Source organism: Marmota marmota, unplaced genomic scaffold (assembly GCF_001458135.2).
Source record: "Marmota marmota marmota unplaced genomic scaffold, marMar, whole genome shotgun sequence".
Classification (NCBI taxonomy): Eukaryota; Metazoa; Chordata; class Mammalia; order Rodentia; family Sciuridae; genus Marmota; species Marmota marmota.
In genome coordinates, this window is record NW_026000139.1 from 387858 (window position 1) to 408764 (window position 20907).

At 39.6% G+C, this 20907-nt stretch overlaps 1 protein-coding gene across 2 annotated transcripts in view; it reads right to left on the reverse strand.

The window, feature by feature from the left end:
• The window catches only part of Rnf10 (ring finger protein 10), a 30851-nt gene extending 14394 nt beyond the window's left edge, over window positions 1-16457 (reverse strand). Inside the window, exons 1-6 of one of the 2 annotated variants that reach the window (XM_048785686.1) lie at window positions 16357-16457; window positions 10542-10738; window positions 5406-5605; window positions 3462-3552; window positions 1499-1683; window positions 1283-1419 (exon numbers count right to left, since the gene is read on the reverse strand). In XM_048785686.1, coding sequence (XP_048641643.1) covers window positions 1283-1419; window positions 1499-1683; window positions 3462-3552; window positions 5406-5605; window positions 10542-10738; window positions 16357-16363 — 817 coding nt within the window. In that variant the 5' untranslated portion in view covers window positions 16364-16457. The remainder of the gene's footprint in view (window positions 1-1282; window positions 1420-1498; window positions 1684-3461; window positions 3553-5405; window positions 5606-10541; window positions 10739-16356) is intronic. The other variant, XM_015505186.2, reaches the window with a different exon arrangement.
• Between the last annotated feature and the right edge of the window lie 4450 nt (window positions 16458-20907).

Genomic DNA, 20907 nt, shown 5'->3' on the forward strand with positions numbered 1-20907 from the left:
GTTTTTTTTTTTTTTTTTTTTCTTTTTTTCTCCTTTGGGACTGGGGATTGAACTCAGGGGCACTCAACCACTGAGCCACATCCCCAGCCTTATTTTGTATTTTATTTAGAAACAGGGTCACACTGAGTTGCTTAACACCTCGCTGCTGCCGAGGCTGGCTTTGAACTCATGATTCTCCTGTCTCAGCCTCCCAAGCTGCTGGCATTACAGGCGTGCACCACTGTACCCGGCACTTTAATTAGGTTTTGACTGCCATCCATTCCCCCCGACCCTATATTTTCTTTTAAGGTTTAAAATTTTTGGACTTTAAGTTCTTCAAGCTATCTGGAAGTACCTTTTATGATTGGTACGAAACTGGTATCTAATTTCATATTTTACCATGAGATCAGTCAATTGTTTCAATACCACTTATTGAGAGTTCCACCTTTACCCTAAAGATTGAAATGTACATATCACACTCTCTTATCCTGATGCCTTTATGTGTGTCTACCAATGGCCTCTTCTTTTAGACTACCGAGTTCCTTGATGACAGGTGCCAAGACTTGCTGACTATGGAACCCCCAAGACTGGGCACAATACCAAACACTGTGCAGGAAAGCCTGGTAAAGCCGGGTGTGGGAGTACATGCCTATAATCCCAGCTACTCACAAGGAAAAGGCAAAAGGACTGAGGATATAGCTCAGAGGCAGAGCACTTGCCTAGCGTGCACAAGGCCCTGGCTTCAATCCCCAGTACTAAAAACAAATTAAAAAAAAAAAAACAAATAAATAAATAAAGCTCAGTAAAAAGAAAAATTAAAGAGAGAGATGTGTGTATGAATGAAAGAAATCTGAAACCAGAGTTAAACCACTCCATGCAAACTCTAACCTACTAGTATTCTTTCTTATTACTTTTAAAATTTATTTATTCTAATTTGTTATATCCTACTGGAATTCTTGACTAATCTGGAAATGCTGGAACTAGCTTGCCCAAAGGCTAAATTTCTTTTTTTTTTTTTTTTTGTCAATACAAACTATTGAACCCACCCAGAGGCATTCTACCACTGAGGTACATCCTCCATCTCATCCTTTCCTTATTTTATTTTTTTGATCAAGATCTTGCTAAATATCCCAGGCTGGCCTCCAATTTGCCATTCCCCTACTTCAGCCTCCCAAACAGCTGTGATTATAGGTGTGTGCTACCACCTCTAGCTAAAGGCTCAATATTTGACGCTATAAAGATATTCAATAGTTTTAAAAGAGCATACTTGAGATTATCTGCCCCCAAAATTAATAGAACTCACCTCCTAGATGAATAGGGTGATCTACATTCATCCACTTGGATTTGGGCAAGGCCACCAACACTCCTTTCTCCCTCTTCATCAGCTGCATTGTAATGGTATCACCGACAACATACTGTCGAGATTCTGTAGCAACAACACTGTAACATGGATATTTAGGTGAAGCAGAACAAGGAGCAGGCTGACTGAGGTCTAACCCAATACATAGCTCCATCTTACCTCTTGAGATCCTTCTTATGCACAGAACTATAACAGATGGGACATTTACTCCAGGTCTTTTCACTCAGTGAAAGATAGTGCAGGATGCATGCCCAGCAGAAGATGTGTCCACAACGGGTTATCTTGGCTGCAGTAGGTGGATAGAGGCATATTGGGCAAGATGGCACTTCATGGCTACAGATGCGCTAAATCAAAATGCCACAATTTCATTACTTCTGGAATGACTAAGAGCTGTCAAAGTTAAAAGTCTCTCCTCTCTCATCCCCACACATTTGTACTCAACACATCTTTTTTTTGGCACTGGGTGCTTTATCACTGAGCTACATCCCAGTCCTTTTTATTTTAAGACAGGGTCTCACTAAGTTGCTGAGGCTGGCCTTGAACTTGCAATACTTCTGCCTCACCCTCCCAAGTCACTGTGATTATAGGTGTGTGCTACTGCACCTAGCCACTCAACACACCTTTACGTAACTGCCTAACAATGTAAGTATACAGATGACAGCACCTTTTCTTTTCAGTACCAGAGGATTGAACCCAGGGGCACTTAGTTTAACCACTAAGCCACATTCAGAGCCCTTTGTATTTTTTTTATTTTGAGACAGGGTGTCGCCAAGTTGTTTAGGGCCTAAGTTGCTCAGGCTGGGCTGGAACCTGCAATCCTCCTGCCTCAGCCTCCCAAGCCACTGGCAAATGACAACACTTTAAGCAAATCATTAAGAAAACAAAAGTAATGATTTAATAAAACAAATACATAGCTGGCTGCAATGGTACACACCAGTAATCCCAGCAACTCAGGAGTCTGATGCAAGAGGATCATGAGTTCAAGGCCAGCCTGAGCATTTTATCAAGATCCCATATCAAAATAAAAATAAAAAACAGCTGAAGGGTGTAGCTCAGTGGTAAAGCAACCCTGGGTTCAATTCCCAGTACTGCCCAGTATTGGAAGGAAAGAAGAGAAACAAATACATAATGGGTATTCTGGAGACTTTACATTAAAGGAAAATATGACAAGACATATAATATCATTTTTTAAAAAAATACGTAGATACATATATAGAAAGGCATTGAGAAAGGTCCCGCAGTAATCTATCAGTAATTTCCAAAACACTTTAAGATTTTCACTTTATATTTTATCAGTGTGTATCATACACACCCACACCGCAGACCCCCCCCACCCCCCCCCCCCCCCNGTACAAGGGATTTAACCCAAAGGTGCTCTACCACTGAGCTATATCCTCTTATTTTTTGAGATAGGGTCTTGTTAAGTTGCCCAGGCTGGCCTCAAACTTGCAATTCCTCAGTCTCAGCCTGAGCAGCTAAGATTACAGGCGTATTGTGCCACCATACCTGGCTATATTTTTGAACCATACATATATAAAATTAAGTTTTATAGACCTTCTGTCATTCTCAGATGATTTTATAAATTTTCACAATAGTGAGCCCAAGAGTTGGGTACTTATTTTAAAAAAGAGAAAAAGAAAAATAATCAAATTTAGTCTATATCAGATTCCCTGTTAGGATCAACAGGGAGACACTGAGAGTTCATAACTTCAGTGCTAAACAAATAACAGTAGATTTGATGGAAAGTGCAGCTGTGTGCTAATTTGACACTGATTACACAAAGGGCTGCCAATGAAGAAATGTCCACATAATCGAGCTCCTCTGGGTAAGGAGGGAAATTAAGAGTCTCTCTCTGGGTTACTACTTCCCAGTAGTAGCTGGTAGACAGATCTGCTTATATACCTTTCGATCAGAGCCTTCTACACTCTATCTCCTGAGGCCAGACCAATTAGTAACAAAATAAACTCCAGGAAGAACCAGGAACTGACCTCTGAGAATGTCTATCATAAGGCCAGACAGAAAAGGAACTCAATCAGCAGTTAACACAGCCAGCAGATGCTTTGTCACCACTGTCCCTATTTTGTTCTCTCACCCACAACTTAAAACTTTTTGAGCTACTTACCACTTGTTCCACAAAGTCCCAGTTGACTAAGGTATCAGGATCAGCAAAATGAGCTGTGTAGTCTTGGTCTTCAGACACCACAAATTGGCAGCTAGAAATAGGGAAGAAAACAGAAAAAAGGCCGACTGTGAGAATCGCCACATCCTCAGCTGAATTCAATCAGCTCTTCATTTAGAATTCAAATATAAGTCATTAGCAGCCCTGATTTGTGAAGTACCATCTTCACAATGCCTCAATTCTGAACCCTGAACCCTGATTCTGGAAGAAACTCAGCAGACCGAGGTCCAAGGCCAGCCAAGTTTTCCGTTGGTCTCCTTTGAACTAGAAGTAAACAGATTTCCTCCCTCAACCCCTGGAATCCCAGAACTCGACTCATTTTCAAGGAAGCTGAAAACTGTTCTCAAATCATCTGTGATCAGTTTTATAAAGCATACAATGGTTACTTCAGTCTCAATACAAGGTCAAACCATCATACCTAATGCCACACATGAGAAAACAAAGGGGAGCTGGGATGGAGTCATACATCCCTAGTCCCAACTACTCATAAGGGTGACACAGGAGATCACTTGAGCACAGAAGTTGAATGTCAGCTTGGGCACCAACACAAGATCCCATCTCAAAAAGTGGGGAGGAGGGCTGGGGTTGTAGCTCAGTGATAGAGCACTTGCCTAGCACATGTGAGGCACTGGGTTCAACCCTCAGCACCATATAAAATAAAGTATTTTGTCCATCCATAAAAGTGGGAGGTGCAGTTGCGCACGCCTATAATCCCAATGACTCAGGAGGGTAAGACAGGAGGATAGCAGTTCAAAGTCATCTTCAGCTACATGGCAAAGCCCTGAGCAAAAACTGTCACAAAATTTAAAAAAATAAAAAGGGCTGGGGATGTGGCTCAGTGGGTGAGAGTCCCCTGGGTTCAATCCCTGGTACCAAAAAAAAAAAAAAAATGCAGAGGTGGGGAAAAGTTGGGGATTTAACTCAGTGACATAGCACTTGCCTAGCACATGCAAGGCACTGTTTTTGATACTCAGCAATAAAAAAAAAAAAGGAAATCAGTATTTCAGCAAATGTCTGCTAAGCATTTCAATCTGTCATTAAATTATTCCTTAAGAAATTTCCTCTTGGGGGCTGGGGATGTGGCTCAAGCAGTAGCGCACTCGCCTGGCATGCGTGTGGCCCGGGTTCGATCCTCAGCACCACATACAAACAAAGATGTTGTGTCCGCCAAAAAACAAAAACAAAAAAATAAATAGTAAAAATTCTCTCTCAAAAAAAAAAGGGAGGAAAAAGGTAGAGGCCTCCTTTAAAAAAAAAAAAAAAAAAGAAATTTCCTCTTCTACGGGCTCAGATTGTGGCTCAGCTTGCCTCGCATGTGTGAGGCACTGGGTTTGATCCTCAGCACCACATAAATAAACATAATAAAAATATCGTGTCCAACTGAAAAAATATATAAAAATATAATTTTTTTGTGTGTGTGTATACACACACACACACAAATTTCCTCTTCTAGCCAGGCACAGTGGTACACACCTGTTAATTCCAGCTACTCAGGAGACTGAGGCAGGAAGAATACAAGTTTGAGGTCCCATCTCAAAATAAAAAATATAAAGGGGTGGGAATGTAGCTCAGTGGTAGAGGTCAAGGGCATGCTTACAATGTCCCACCCTAGGCTCAATCCCCAGCACCAAACCAGAGGGAAGAAAAATCTCTTCTTTATAAGGAGATTAAAATCAGGTCCAATTCTACTTTTTCCTCCTTTTCAATATACTAATGCCATTTATTAAAGCACCAAAAACATCTACTTGGAAAGAAAATGAAAAAGGCAAAAAAGAGGCATTGGTTTCCTTTCTGCTTCTCTCCTATAGTTTAAAGGAGTGCTCCTCCCAGCAACCCAACTATCTCGAGTCTCTCAATTCCACTTTCTCCCCCAGAAGCAATACTTACTTGGCCTGTAAAAAGAGTTCCTTGTTAAAAGGCTTATGTCCCCACTTGTTCCTTTTTCCCCAGCTGCCATGTCCACTGCCTTCAAAGTGACCTGTCTGGCCACGAGGTTCAAAAGTGAAATTCAACAAGTGATTCAGGTTGATCTTCTTAGGACCAGAGAACTGGGCAGGGCTAAACTCTGCCCGTTGAGCCTCTGCTACCTAGGGAGAATTAAAGTGTTTAGGATCAGGACAAAACCAATTTATAGTAGAAACCAAAACAAACCCTCCTTTGACACAGCTTAAACTATTAAAAAAAAAAAAGACTTAAATATTATCTTCCTAGGAGGAGATAATGCAAAACCCTATTCCAGACCTAGATGAGAGTGAAGTGGGTCGGGGAGAGCCTTTAACATTCCCATTACTTATTTAGTCTGTGCTTCAGTTTGGAATTGTTGAAGACTGAAATTATTTAGTCGGCGCTGCTAAATGGCAAATCAACCATTAAATGACAAAGCCCAGCACAAACTCCTCCTAGCTATCTTAAAGCTGAAAGATCTGTTTACTGGATTAATCTTCCCATAGTCCTACAGGACTCGTAAACCTCCATTCTTCTGTTTTTGTTGTTTTGTGGTGTTGGGATCAAATCCAGCACCTTCACCATGCTAGGCAAGTGCTCTACTTCTGAACTAAAACCTGAAGTCCACACCTTCATTCTTATTAGCTATTTGTTTTGAGGTTGTTTTTCTGACACAGCAAGTCTGTTGAGTCACCCTCTGGAGGCAGTCCAAAGGCCACTGTAACTGCCACAGGTTTCTGGATCCTGCAAGAGACTTCCTAAGACCCCATTGCTATTCCTGGTTAATTAAAACTGACAGAATTAGAACACCTAGACAGACTACCCTTGTGTCCAGAAATAAACCCAATCAGCAGATTCAGAAACAGTTTACAAAGTGGCAAAAAACCATATATAATAGTGCTGCATACAAAGATGAAAGAAATGTCAGGACACATTTCAGTCTTCAACAATTCCAAACTGAAGTGATAAAGGTAAGTGCTAAGACAGCTAAGTACATTTCTCACCCCCGCTTTCCTATTGAATATTATAAAACACTCTGCCATATTAATATCAGTATACTATCACTTTATGTGGCTGTATATCATTACGTAATATGGGCATGCCATATTTTAATGCCTTATTTATGACAGTGTAATTTTCCCACTATTACAAATTGTTCCAATAATCACATTTGTGGATAGATCTTTGTACACAAATATGAAGGCACCTGCAATTTATTTATGCATGCATGCATGCATGCAAGGGATCAAATCCAGGGCCTCACACATGCTAGGCAAGTGCTTTACTACTGAGTTATACCCCTAAACTCCAATTATTTCTTTTCAACATACAGTAATAATTATTGGGCCAAAGGAAATACAAATGCAAGCCTTTTGCTGCTTAGTCAAATTACTGTGCACATCCATGGTGAAGATTCTAAAGAGTACAAAAAGAAAAACTGTATATTCTATTCCAGAGGCAATAAATATGCCGAGACATTTTATGTATACAGAATCATAGTACATGACCTTTTAAAATAAGTATAACAAAAATAAATAAAATAAACATAAGCCATGGCATACCAGACTTTCTTTTTTACCTTAACAACCTATCTTGGAGCTTGCCCCACCCTGTTTATGTAAATCACTACAGGAAGCACCAGGCTTCCCAGATCATCCCTTATCTCGTGTCCAGGACTCTGTCTACATGGCTCTGATCTCCCCTAATTAGTCTTCCATCCCCAATGCCCCAAACTTAGATCTGAGAGCTTGTGCTCAGTCAGCAAAACCTTACCCATTCTCCATCTTCTGTCTTCAACTATTGTCCTCATTGGTTCACTTTCTACGGTACCATCCATTTCAATTCCCAATCATTTGCCCAAGATGCTGACCTATCAAGTTCTCTTCCAATCAGCCTGCCTCACCCCATTTGAGGCACCCACTCCTAGACAGGTATACCTTCTAGAGCTGTTATCAAATACAGGAGCCACTACCTAGATATGCCACATATTAAGTTTATTTAAGTATACTTGGTTAAATATGTCAAAATTAATTTAACTTGGCCGGGAGCAATGGCGCACGCCTGCAATCCCAGCAGCTCAGGAGGCTAAGACTGGAGGATTTTGAGTTTAAAGCCAGCCTCAGCAACGACGAGGCTCTAAGTAACTCAGTGATATCCAGTCTCTAAATAAAATACAAAGACTATGGACGTGGCAGTGCCCAAGTGCCCCGAGTTCAATCCCTGGTACCAATAATAATAATAATAATAATTAATTTCACTTGCTTTTTTAATTTTAATTGTTTTGGAAACAAGGTCTTACTATATTGCCCAGGTTGGCCTGGAACTCCTGGACTCAAGCAATCCTCTTGCCTCAGCCTCCCAAAGTATATAAGACTATAGTTACAACTGCCTAAGCTTGTTTCTTGTTTTTCATTTTTAATGTGGCAACTAGAATTTTAGATACACGATTTGCTTTTCCACTACGGAGCACTACTTTATAGAGTAGATCGTGCTTGTTAATGATCATATCATTAGTTTTGAGCACCCTACTGTCCAGCCAGAAATTCATTCTGTTCAAGGGTTAGTCCTTATTGTAATTCTTTACCCTTAGGTCTCCAAACCAAGGATCCAATCTCCTAAACTGCCTTGCTTTATTTGGCTTAGATCCTGTAGTTCATTGCCCTTTCTCTCATCTGCTGTATTCACCTTCACCTCCATAGCAGCCCAAAGGCAGCAAAATATAGCTAAAAATCACACAACTGGTCTCACCAAAGAAGCCCTTTACACAGCCTAAGATTCATACTGCAATCCTACTATTCTTCCATAGTCCTTTTAGTCTCCTATTCTCCCAGACAACTCCTTCATGCCTCAGGCTCTCCAACCTCCTCTTTCAGCTAACTTTATATATTTCACTAAGAAAATGAGCACGATATTCAGATAGAACTCCAATATTCTGCTAACAAGTCTTTCTCTTATTACTATGGATAAGCTGACAAAACTCCTAAACCAATTCTTTCACTCTACACTAGATCACAAGAACTCACTGTTCAGCATTCTCCCCTTTTCCCCTCTTATCATTTTTTCCCTCTCATCATAATCATTAGGTTAGACAAGATCTAACCTTCCAAATCTTAACATTCCTGTCAACATCATATTCTCAAGCTACTATCTCACCTTTTTACTTCTCAGAGCAAAGCCACTAGAAACTATCGTCTAAACTTGCCGTTTCTTCTTCCCGTCCTACTTTTCTTTTGGTACCGGGAATTGAAGCCAGGTGTACTTAACTACTGTCACATCCTCTCAGTCCTATTTTTTTTTTTTTTTTAATTTTGAGACAAAGTCTAAGTTGCTGAGACTGGGTTTAAACTTGCAATCCTCCTGCTTCAGCATCCCGAGATTCTGGGATTATGGGTACGCACCACCACATCCATCCCATCTCTCTCTTTTTTTTAAAAAAACTTTTTTTTTTAGTTGGAGATGGACACAATACCTTTATTTATTTTTATGTGGTGCTGAGGATAACCAACGCCTCACACATTCTAGGCAAGCACTCTACCACTGAGTTACAACACATCCCCATCTCTTTTGAATCCATTTGAGGCACCCACTCAACACATCCCCATCTCTTTTGATCAGTTTTGGGTTTTTTTTTTTTTTTTTTAAACTGGGCATTGAACCCAGGGGTGCTTTCCCACAGAGCTAGCCCTTTTTGAGACAGGGTCTCACAAGATGCTAAAGCTGACCTCAAAGTTACAATTCTGCTCCTGCCTCAACCTCCCAAATTGCTGGGATTACAGGCATGACACCACCACTTTCAGCAACCTATTGCTGTTTTACAATTTAACTCCTTAATGATACAGCTCATTTAGTTTCATAGTTCTAAAAAACAACTATATGCTACCAGCTCTTCAACCTGGGTCTCCTCTTTAAATTTCAAATTCATAATTAACTGTCTACTTCTATTAGATGTCTAATAGGTATTCCAATGAAAATATAACATTTCCAAAATAAAGTTCTTGATTTCAATCTTTGTACCTCCTCCCTGCAAAAATCTGTACTCCTCTTGAAACCTTCCCTACTATAGCAAATGGTACCTGAATTGACCTCATGCCAAAAACATTACTCAGCCTTTTCTCTTAGTCCCCATATCTAGCAAATAAAATACTGTTGACTTTAAAGTAATATCCCAGATCTGATCATTTCTCATCACCTCCACCATTACCACCCCCCTTGCATCACTCTCACCAAGAGTATCTTCACCAGGCTGGGGGTGTGGCTCAGTAGGAGTGGGCTTGCCTAGCATGAATGAAATCCTGGGTTCAATACCCAGCATCAGCAAAAACAAACAAACAAACAACAACAAAAACATCAACTCAGAAGGCTGAGGCAGAAGGATCAAAAGTTCAAGGCCAGCTTAGGCAACTTACTGAGACTATCTTAAAATAAAAAGCATGCCAGGTGCAGTGGTGCACATCTATAAGCCTAGCTGCTCAGGAGACTGAAGCAGGAAGATCACAAATTCACAGCCAGCTTCAGCAACTTAGCAAGACCCTGTCTCTAAATAAAATATAAAAAAGGGCTGGGCATGTGGTTCAGTGCCTCTGGGTTCAATCCCTGAGGCAAAACCAAAAATTAATTATTGTCTCTCCAAACTAGAATATAAGCTCCCAAAGGACAAAAAAACCAATTTTTTGTTTAATGCTGTATCCCCAACTCCTAAATGGTATTTGGTGCAAGTAGGCAAGGAATAAATTCCCAGTGACTGAGTGAACAACTATTTTATTCTGTAATGGTTACAGAGTATGGACCATTCAAGCAGAATAATTAATCAGTCTTGCTGACAGGCATTCAGGTTAATATACAAGTAAGGTCCCAAATTATGCCATAATTTCTCACATTCCATAATTATGAAACCTTCTTCCTCAGAAAATTTTAATAACCTTCAGAAGAAAAAAGAGGCAAAGCTCCAGACCTAGTTAAATCTAAACTACCCAAGATTGCTTTGGTTACCCATTCTTCTACCTCTTGCTCCCCTCAACTACAGGAAAAACAAAAAAACTCATGCTCATATTCTAGGAATGACAATCTCAAAGTCCATACCTCATCTCGTCTTCCACCATTAAAAGAAGAGCTAAAGAGTTTGCTGCTGCCGCCGCCCCTTTGAGGAGGCATCTTATTAAAAGTTTTGTTTTTCTGTGAATTGGAGCGACGGGACTGGTTGCTAAAATTTTCATTTTTGGGGTAGGAAGGTTCACGCTTGCGATTATAACGCTTGGATCCACTTGAATTCTTTCCATCTGAAAAGAAGAAACACAAAGGAATTAGTTAAGAAGTTACATATTTAAATAAGTGAAATAATTTTTCTCCACCTCCCAGAAAAATTGTGTTTAAATAAAGAGAAAATGGACTTTTCCACAACTTCCAAAAAATATGCGTTTAGCCAGCCATTGGTGCTTTGAGGAAGACAACCCTTATGTGGGATTTTTGTTCTGATGACAGCCTAAGGAGTCCCTCCCTCAGGACAAATAGAGTACAGATCAAACTATGGAGATTATCAGTTCATAATGTCTCTTGTACAAGCCTAGGCATGTATCTTGTAAAAGTCCATTCAGATAAAGAGGAAAGGAAACAGCCATTCTATATTAAGAAAAAGTACTTTATTTGGCAGCAGGACAGAAGACATTATTCTATACTGCAAGGGCTGACCTAGGCTTAAGCAGATATAGTCAAGAGGCATAGAAGCAAAACAACATTTATGTTTTAGAAGCCAAACTGAGAAGCTAATAAATTGACAGAACAAAAGTTGAGCTCTAAAAGAATACTAGACGAGTCTGATTTATATCCAAGTTATATCCTTTTTAAAAATGTTTCTTATGCCAGGCATAGTGGTTCACACCTGTAATCCCAGCTACTCAGGAGGACCATGAGTTCCAGGCAAGTCTGGACAACTTAGCATGACCCCGTCTCAAAATAAAATTTAAACTAAGGGCTGGGGATATAGCTCAGTGGTAAAGTACTTGCTTGGCTTTGAGGGAAACTCCTGGATAAATCCCAACTATTGCAAAAAAATAAATTAAATTAAAAAAAAATGGCTGGGCACATAGCTGAATGGTAGAGTGCTTGCCTTGCCTGTGTGGGGCCTAGGTCCAATCCCTAGGGCAAGGGAAAAAAAAGTCTCTTGTTTTTTTCCTTCAATTACATAAGAATATTAAATTTTGAAATTATCCAAGAATAAAGTTGCCAGTATCCACAAAACACTGACTTATTAATAGTTTTAATTTCCTTTCAATATACTTCCCACATGTTCTATGTAAAACGGCAAGCATACAAGATACACTGTCTTTTACTTGTTACTCTGAACATTTTCACCCATTCCTAGACTTCAAAAGCATAATTAACGACTGCACTACTGTCTGCCATACATTTATATTAGGTAGCATCTAAAATTTTATATCTGCCAGCACAATATATTAGGTAGCATCTAAAATTTTGCTGCTTTATAGACTATGTCAAATTCTCAGAATGAAATTAGCTGATAAAATATGATCATTAAAAGTCTTTTACACATCTTCAAGTTGCTTTCTAAAACTGTTATACCAATTTATGTTCTAACAGCACTATAAAAGAGAATGCTAGTTCACTTTACTCTTGCGAATATTCTAACTGAAAGGTCAAAATGCCTTAATTTTAAACCTGAATTTCTCATAACTAGCAATAGGGAGGATTGCGGGGATTGAACTCAGGGACACTCAACCACTGAGCCACATCCCCAGTCCTATTTTGTATCTTATTTAGAGACAAGGTCTCAGAGTTGCTTAGCACCTTGCCACTACTGAGACTGGCTTTGACGCCACAATCCTCCTGTGGGTTCGCACAATCCCAGCCACTGGGATTACAGGCTGTAATCTGCTGACCATGTGTATTTTGTGTAAAGAGTCTTTTTATATTCATTGCTCCATTTTTTCCACTAGAGAACTGCATGGATTTTTTTTTTTGCCCCAAATTAAAGAACCTTCATGAGCATACTTCATACATGCTAAGTTTACCAACTTAAAAAAAATAATAATAAAACCAAACCTATCTGAGAACCATATATAACTTAAAGTAGAAAAAGGTTGAAGAAGGTTGAAGATGTAGCTCAGTGGTACATTACATGCCTATGTGCACAAGGCCCACAGTAACACCAAAAACAAAGTTTTTCCTAAATCACCCTATTATTATACTATTGCAATATGGAAATATGAACCAGTCTACATAATAATGACTAAAAGCAAAAATTTAGAGTGGAAAGTGAGGGTGGCTTTTTCAAAGAGCAGGCCTGAACTCCTGGGCTCATACTATACTCACCCTTTAACTTTTTGAGTAGCCTAGACTATAGAATAGGCATGCACTGAGCCTAACTGAAATTGGAGGACTTTTCATTAAAAAAAAAAAAAAAGATCCATCAGTTTTATGCTCAGAATTAAGGGTTTGATAGTGATAATTTATAAAATTAAGAAATTCCAGCATGAACTTCAGAAACTACAAAGATTCCTACCCTCCCAAATATAGTTTCATCTTGCTTATATTAAAAGTATATAAATTAAGAGATTCATGTAAACCAAGGAAATACACCACACTGTTAATGACAGTTAATTTGGGGGAAATGGAGCCATTCACTTTCATCCTGTTACAGTGGTTTTCAATCCTGTCATTCACAGGAATCATTCAGATGAACTTTTTAAGGGATTCCTGTGCTCAGGCCTCACCTCTAAGATTATGACTTAACTACATAGAATTGCTGTTCTGAAGATTTATCTGAGTAATTTTTAAAACTAATATTTATAAGAAATTTTTCCCAGATAAGTAAATTCACTAGCTTACTTTACAGCAGACTAAATAAAGTCAAATAAAAGGAAATATGAGTTCAATCAACTAATGGGATAAATGAGAGATAAGCCATCCTGTCCAAACCTAACCAACTACAACCTGGAAATTGAACCATGAAATGGCAGCAATGTAAATGGAATATACCATTACAGAAACACAGCCAGGGTAGGCTCAATCCACTAATGACCATAAAACAGGGAGAGTGACCAGAGTTTTAACCTAAAGAACTAAACTTTTCCCTACTCCTCGGTTGGCAACAATTAGCAAACACGGCACCAGTGGTAGCAATTAGAAAGTAAAGCTAAACTGGGCAGGTGATACATATCTGTAATCCCAGCAACTCAGGAGGCTGAAGCAGGAGGATCTCAATCTCAATCTCAAATTCCAGGCAAATTTGGACAATTTAGCATGACCCCATCTCAAAAAAATTAAAAAAAAAAGACTGGGGAGGTAGTTCAGTGGTAAAGCACCTCTGGCTTCTCATCCCAGTACACCGCCCCCCCCGCCCTACAACACATACATACATACACACACACACACACACACACACACACACACACGAGCAAAAAGTAAAGCTTCGGGTCTCATTGACATTTTGCCTTATCCTCAACCAACGAAGTTAGTTTCATGAAAAAATTTCAAATATGAACTGGGAGTATAGCTTGGTGAGAGCACTTGCCTAGGATACATAAGGTCAATATCTCAAGCACTGTTAAAAAAAAATTTCCCATATAAATGAATTCAGGGTATACAGAACTCCAGGCTAACTCTTCCCCCGCCCCCAGTTGTGTATGAACTGCATGTCTTTATTTTGTTTTTATGTTGTGTAAGAATTGAACTCAGTGCCTCACACATGCTAGGCAAGCACTCTGCCTACAGTCCCAGCCCAACTCTTCACCACTGAAAACTAACCTCAGCCATTTTCCTGCTTCGTTCTTCTTAACCCCATTCCACATCAACTCATGATAACAAATGAAGTCTTATAAGAGTAGACATACAAAGAAAACGGGCTGAGAGCATAAAGCTAAGTAATAATAGCTTGGCACATGCAAGGCCTTTAGTTTAATTCCCCAGCATTGTAGGAAAAAAAAGAAAAAGAAAACATTCCCCAAACATCATCATTCAAGGCTGTTTCATATGATCCTGCATTTGACTCAACTTATTTTCAAGAGAAGCACTTTTCTAGGCCAGGCACCATGGCGCATACCTGTAATCCCAACACAAAATAGGGCTGGGGATGTGACTCAGTAATTGAATGCCCCCTAGTTCAATCCGAGAGAGAGAGAGAAGAGAAGAGAAGAGAAGAGAAGAGAGAAGAGAGAGGAGAGAGAGAGGAGAGAGAGAGAGGAGAGAGAGAGGAGAGAGGAGAGAGGGGGGGAGGGAGGGAGGGGGAGGGGTAGAAGGAAGCACCTTTCTACAGGCACAGTGGCACACACCTGCAATTCCATAGCCTTGGGAGGCTAAAGCAAAAAGATAACAAGTTTGAGTACATCCTCAGCAATTTAATGAGACCCTCAGTAACCTAGCAAGATTCTGTCTCAAAAAATAAAATAAAATAAAAAGGGCTGAAGATACTATAGCTCAGTAGCAAAGCATCCCTGGATTCACTTCTCATTACTCCCCAAACAAACAAGGCACCTTTCTGGGGATGTATCCCAAAAGTAGAGCACTTGCCTAACATGCATGGGTTGGATCTCCAGCACACACACAAAAAAAGGTCAGAGGATCCTCCACCAGAAAGGCACTTCAGTTTCCACAAATTTAGGTGAAGCCAAATTCTACACTGTAAGAGCTTAAGAAAATAAACTAGCATTCAGCAAGAGGACTGTTTTCATTTCTTCATTTATTACCACACTAGCAAGGAAACCATTTCATAACACTTACAGAAATGCTCTCTGGTGGACAGTGAACTGCTTGCTCATTTCTAAATCAGATTATATGACAGATCACATAAGAATTTGTGATTTTAGTGGCTAAAAATCAACTCCCTCCTTCTACTTACTTGAGGATATCAAGTCAGACCTTTCAAGAGACTGTGGCTCTTATCTCTCAATCCAGGCAGTAAGTAGCTAAAGATTGAAGGAACTGTCCTGCCTGGGACCCAGAGATAAAATTTAGTAGTGCTATTTGAGATATTTTGTAAACAGCTTGCCAGAATATATATACAGAATTCACGCTCTTTTCTCTAATAGAAGCAATGAGATGATCTACTTTAGATTTTGGAAAACAAAAAGTCAAGTTCTTGGGAAAAAATGTCTATGATGACATTTTTCTTTTGGTCGTTTAAAAAAAGAATTTATTGTTCTTTTTGTTTTATGGTGAAGTTTTAGACCTCAGCATGATGGCTCTCAATCCTTGCTGCACAACAAAGTCTCTCTTCCAGTTTTAAAATTATGCACACCCAGGACCCTAAGGCCCAATCCAGACTTAAAGAATCAGATTGAATTTCCAGGAAAAGGCCCCACAAGTATTTTTAAAAAGTGTCTTCAGGCTGAGCATAGTGGCCTGTATCTTTAATCCCAGCAACTCAGGAGACTGAGGCAGGAGGATTTCAAGTTCAAGTCCAGCCTCAGCAATTTAGTGGGACCCCATCTTAAAAAGCAAAAAGGACTAGAGATGTAGGAGATGTAGCTCAGCAGGAAAGCACCCCTGGGTTCAATCCTCAGTAGCAAAAAAATAAAAAAAGGTCCTCAGGAGATTCTGATGCACAGAGCTAAGAATAACTGCTAAGAATAAATAATGTTAAGACACAATCCAGAAAGGACAAGAGTATTAGTTAAACGGCTCAAGTCCAGAACTTTGGCTCTCAGGGTCAACAAAAGACTTAAAAACAATCCAGTGTCTTAGTTTTTCCACACTTCCCAAATGGAAAGTAACAGCAGTCTCTTCCCCCATTAAGGGGCATGAGTTTTCCAGAATTAAAATTATTTGGCATCATCAACATTTCTAGCTCTAGTTCTAACAGGTGGCACAGCCTAGAGGTCAGAATACCAGCCAGGAAGTTTCTGTTGCTGATTCATGCTGTAATCACAAGCAAGTTGCTTACCCATCATCCAGAGCGGTTGACAAGCACCTCCAGAGGGGCAACATATGGCCTTACTACAGAATCAACTGACAACAAATTGAATCCAGCTGTAATTAGTAATTCTGAATGAAAGGAAGAGAGAGGTGGTATCAGGAACGATGCATGTGCCAATAAGTTTGCTTGGTGAGTTTATTATATAAAGTATATTTATAAACGTCTCCTAAGATTCCATAAGAATTTACTTGACAAACCAACTCTAATGCCTCTTAAGCCCTGGTTTTCTCACCTGTACAATGGGACTAATACTTTACCCTCCTTCCTCACTGAATAAGAAAAAACGTCTATAAGATGTTTACTATAGTGGCTAGCCCACAGTTGCCTTGATTTGAAAGCCTAATAAATAAAAATCATTCTAGACAAGAGTACCCACTAAACTTCCAACTTGTTAAGCCACATAATAAATCAAGGACTCCAGCCAACAGAAAAGTTATAAGAATTTGAGGGTCTAAGTGGTTTTACTGAAGGCTTTAAAATCACGATTTTCAAAGTCAAAACTGCCAGGTCCACTTACACCTCAGAGGTATTCTTCAAAGCAGATTACCTAGTAACCTAGCTTCTGTTACCAGAATGACAGGAAGAGTATCAGGACGGTGCTTCATACCACCAACCTCAAAATAACTGCTTCATAATAACTGACCTTCCCTTAACCTCCATGACAGTGCCATTGGCCCAGGATGGGGCAAGAGTCTAGTTCCTGGCCAGGGTCCACTCTTAGGCTATAAATTGCCTAGCCTCTTTCTTGCCTCTTTTTACTTTCTCTATGAATTCTCCAACTCACTAAACATCTCTCTCCTCTGAGTTTTATATTCATGGGATATTCACTGTTGAAATGTTATAAGAACAGCATGTTAGCCCTACTGGAATAAAGCTATAGAAGTATACTCAAGAAAAAGAATGTTCTGTAAATATTTGAAGCAATTAGCCAAGGCAAAGAAACTGTGGCATGCAATTCTGGCCGGAAAGATCAAGAAAATCCCAGTACCAAATTTATCCATTTCCTGTGTACAAATGAAGCACAAACAAGCCAACCACAGAAACAAAGGCTCAAGCAAATGCAGCTATGTAGCTAGGAAGCAAATGACCATTTGTGTCTCACATGATTTAAAGTATAGAAACAAAAGTTTTTTCCTCATGAGGTAGGAAAGGGAGACAGAAAACGATTAAATATTTAAGTATGAAAAATCTTTTGTTCTTTACCTTAAAAAAAAAGGCAAACTATGTCTTTGCATCTCACCCTCCTTTTTTCCTTTAACTTGGTACTCTAAAATTTGAGGCTGTCCTTTCAATAATTCCCACCAGGATCAACTATATCAGGTGTTTAGTCAGCTTTTGAAATACTTCAGAAACCTTTTCATGAAATTATGCAAAACCTGAGTGTACCTTTTCCTTAGCACAACCATCTCTGAGTCATTGTATCAAAGGTTCTAAGTATCTGTTGTAACAGCTTTGGCATCAGCTGTATCCCCTCCCCCATCATTTTGCTTTCTGAGACAGGGTCTCCTTATGTTGCCCACTACTGCCCAGGTTGGCCTCCAACTTGCTATCCTCCTGCCTCGGCCTCCCAAGTATCAGAATTACAGGTGCCTGCCACCTTGCCCCACCCAGCTACAATGCTCTTAAGGCAGCATTTGCTACCCTTCAGATCAACTTTAAAAATCAGCCAATATAGACAGTTTGCTAATTTTTAAAAATATTTATTTTTTAGTTGTAGGAGGACATTAATACCTTTATTTTGATTTATTTTTATTATTTTTTTTTTATGCGGTGCTGAGGATCGAACGCAGGGCCTCAAGCATGCTAGGTGAGGCTCTACCGCTAAGCCACAACCCCATCCCAGTTTGCAAATCTTTTAATCCCTTCCAATAAACTATATTTCTAAATGCAAGCTATTCCTAAATGCAAGCGGTACATTGTGGTTGGTATAGAAGTGTATATTCAGCCAAAGGAACATTTGCTGACAAGGGCAAACATGGTCAAGCTTTCTAACAAACACTTAAAAACTAATGCCACCTGAGAGCACACTTATATACTTCATGAAATCTAACATCCTTGACACGAATTTTTTCTTCCTCAGAAGTTTCCAATTAAGAAGGTGAACTAGTGGTGCTTGCCTGTAGTCACATAGAGAGATTGAGGCAGCATGGTGGCTCATTTGAGGACACTCCAAACATTTAGCAAGTCCCTGTCTCAAAAAGTAAAAAAGGTTGGGCATATAGTTCAGTGATAAAGTGCCCGTGGGTTCAATTCCCACTACCAAAATAAATAAAGGGAACCAGAGTTTTAAGTTCACTTTGTAGTATTTAAACACATTAAAAAAACAGAAATCGGGCTGGGGTTGTCTCAGTGGTAGAGTGCTCCCCTAACACTTGTGAGGCACTGGGTTCGATCCTCAGCACCACATAAAGATTGAAGTATTGGGTCCACCTACAACTTAAAAAACAAAACACACAGAAATCACTTTAAAAACTCAAGAGTGAACCAGGCATGTGGGGTACACATACAATCCTAGCAACTTGGGAAATCAAGATAGGAGGATCCAAAGTTCCAGGCCAGACTCAGCAGTTTGGCAAGACCCTGTCTCAAAACAGGGCTGGGGATTGGGGATGTATCTCAGAGGTAAAGCGCCCCTGGATTCAATCCCCAGGACAAGAAAATAAAAAGTGAGAATGAACCAAACAATACCTATCCAAATTAACTGTTAGAAATATTAACACTTAGCTGGGCACAGTGGTGCATGCCTGTAATTCCAGCGGCTCAGCAGGCTAAGGCAGGAGGATTGCAAATTCAAAGAGCCTCAGCAACTTAGGGAGACCCAGTCTCAAAAAAAAAAAAAGAAAAAAAAAAAAAAACACTGACAAATTATTTGCTTTGGTCAAGCTATAATAGAATTCACACTGATAGATAATCAGCTCCATTAAACATTCAAAGGGCATAGGAGTAAAATGCCTTAGACACCTCAGTTTTTGTTGTTTTGTCTGGGGTATCACAAGCTTTCACCTACTGCTTACTAAGGAATAAACTTTTTAAACAATAAAATTTATTGCAGCTGACTCATGAATGTTTGTTAGTGGCTTAAAGAAGGGTCCTAGAAAAAACTGAGAATTCAGATAGTTGGAGACCCAAATCATTATATAATATCATACCTGGAAAACAGTGCAAAAGAAAAGCTATTATCAACTGCCTTGAGAAATACGCAGACCACACTAAACCAATTCCAACACTGGCCAAAAGGACTCACTATCCTTAATCTTTGGAGGGATCATGATAAAGATCCACAGTATAAAACCCCCAAATTAGTCTACATACAAGTTCCTGATTGGCCTGAGAGTTTATGCTAATCCCTGAAATATGTAAAGCATTATTTTATTATGGAGACAAGCAGTTTCCACCCGAGTTCCATCAGCAACCTCTACAAGTCCTCAGGCACAGCAGGTAAACAAGTTTGTCATAACCAGCTGGTAAACTCTGAACTCATCAGTAAACCTTAGAGTTTAAGTTAGCCTTCCAGTTTTTTAATCTTAAGTTTTAAGCAACTGGACCTCTACATTTAAGGATTCCAAATGTTTCCCTCTGCCAAATACCTCCCCCTCACCAAAAACACCTTTCTAGTACCATTAATATAATGGAAATACAAAAGAGAAGAAATTAGTACACAGGCTTTGAAATAAGATGGAGAACAGACTCCAGACTCTGCCAACTCCTAACATTCTACCTTTTCAGCTTGTTCCTTCCTTAAATAGGAACAATTCTACCTTGCCAGACAAGTTAATGACTGGAGTAGTGATAACAGATGCAATAGCCTAGACTAGTACTTGGTCCATGGGAGCCCTCAATAAATGCCAGCTATCATATGGTCACAACTTAAATATGACCAGAAATATCTTCCCTGTTAAAACACAAAAACAGGCATAATGTTTTGGGTACCTAATAGGTGTCAGGTACTCTTAACTATTATTTAATATTATATTAGTTCCACCTTGAAAGATAAGGAAATTCGGACACTCAAGGCCTGAACCCAAAAATTTTGAATCCAGAGTCTGCACTCTTCACTGCTAACTATATTAAATAAAACTGTATTAACTATATTAAATAAAACCATTGAAAGATGAGGACCCTATCCGGGGTCGAATTTTTAAATATCAGACTTGAGTTTTAAAAGTCCTTGGGCCCCACCCTCTCTTGTTTAAATCTGAATACTATCCAATGCTAATTCAACATAAAGGTACAACAAACTTAGTAGTTTTTAGAGCATGGACTGATGAGTCAGTTAAACCAGGTCTCAAGGCCTGCTCACAGCTGAGTGACCTTACCCTTTTCAAAATTCATCTGGAAAATGGGGAAAGGAATAGCATCTACTTTACCAGCTGTTTTAAGTTTGAGCCATGAAGATGGTGGTGAGAAAGGAAATGGAGTAGACAGTGTGGTTTGTCCCTAGGGGACCCAACAAGACAGCAGTCGCCCCCAGCCCGCTCCCGTGGGCCAGATCTTACCGCTCTTGGGTTTAGACTCGCC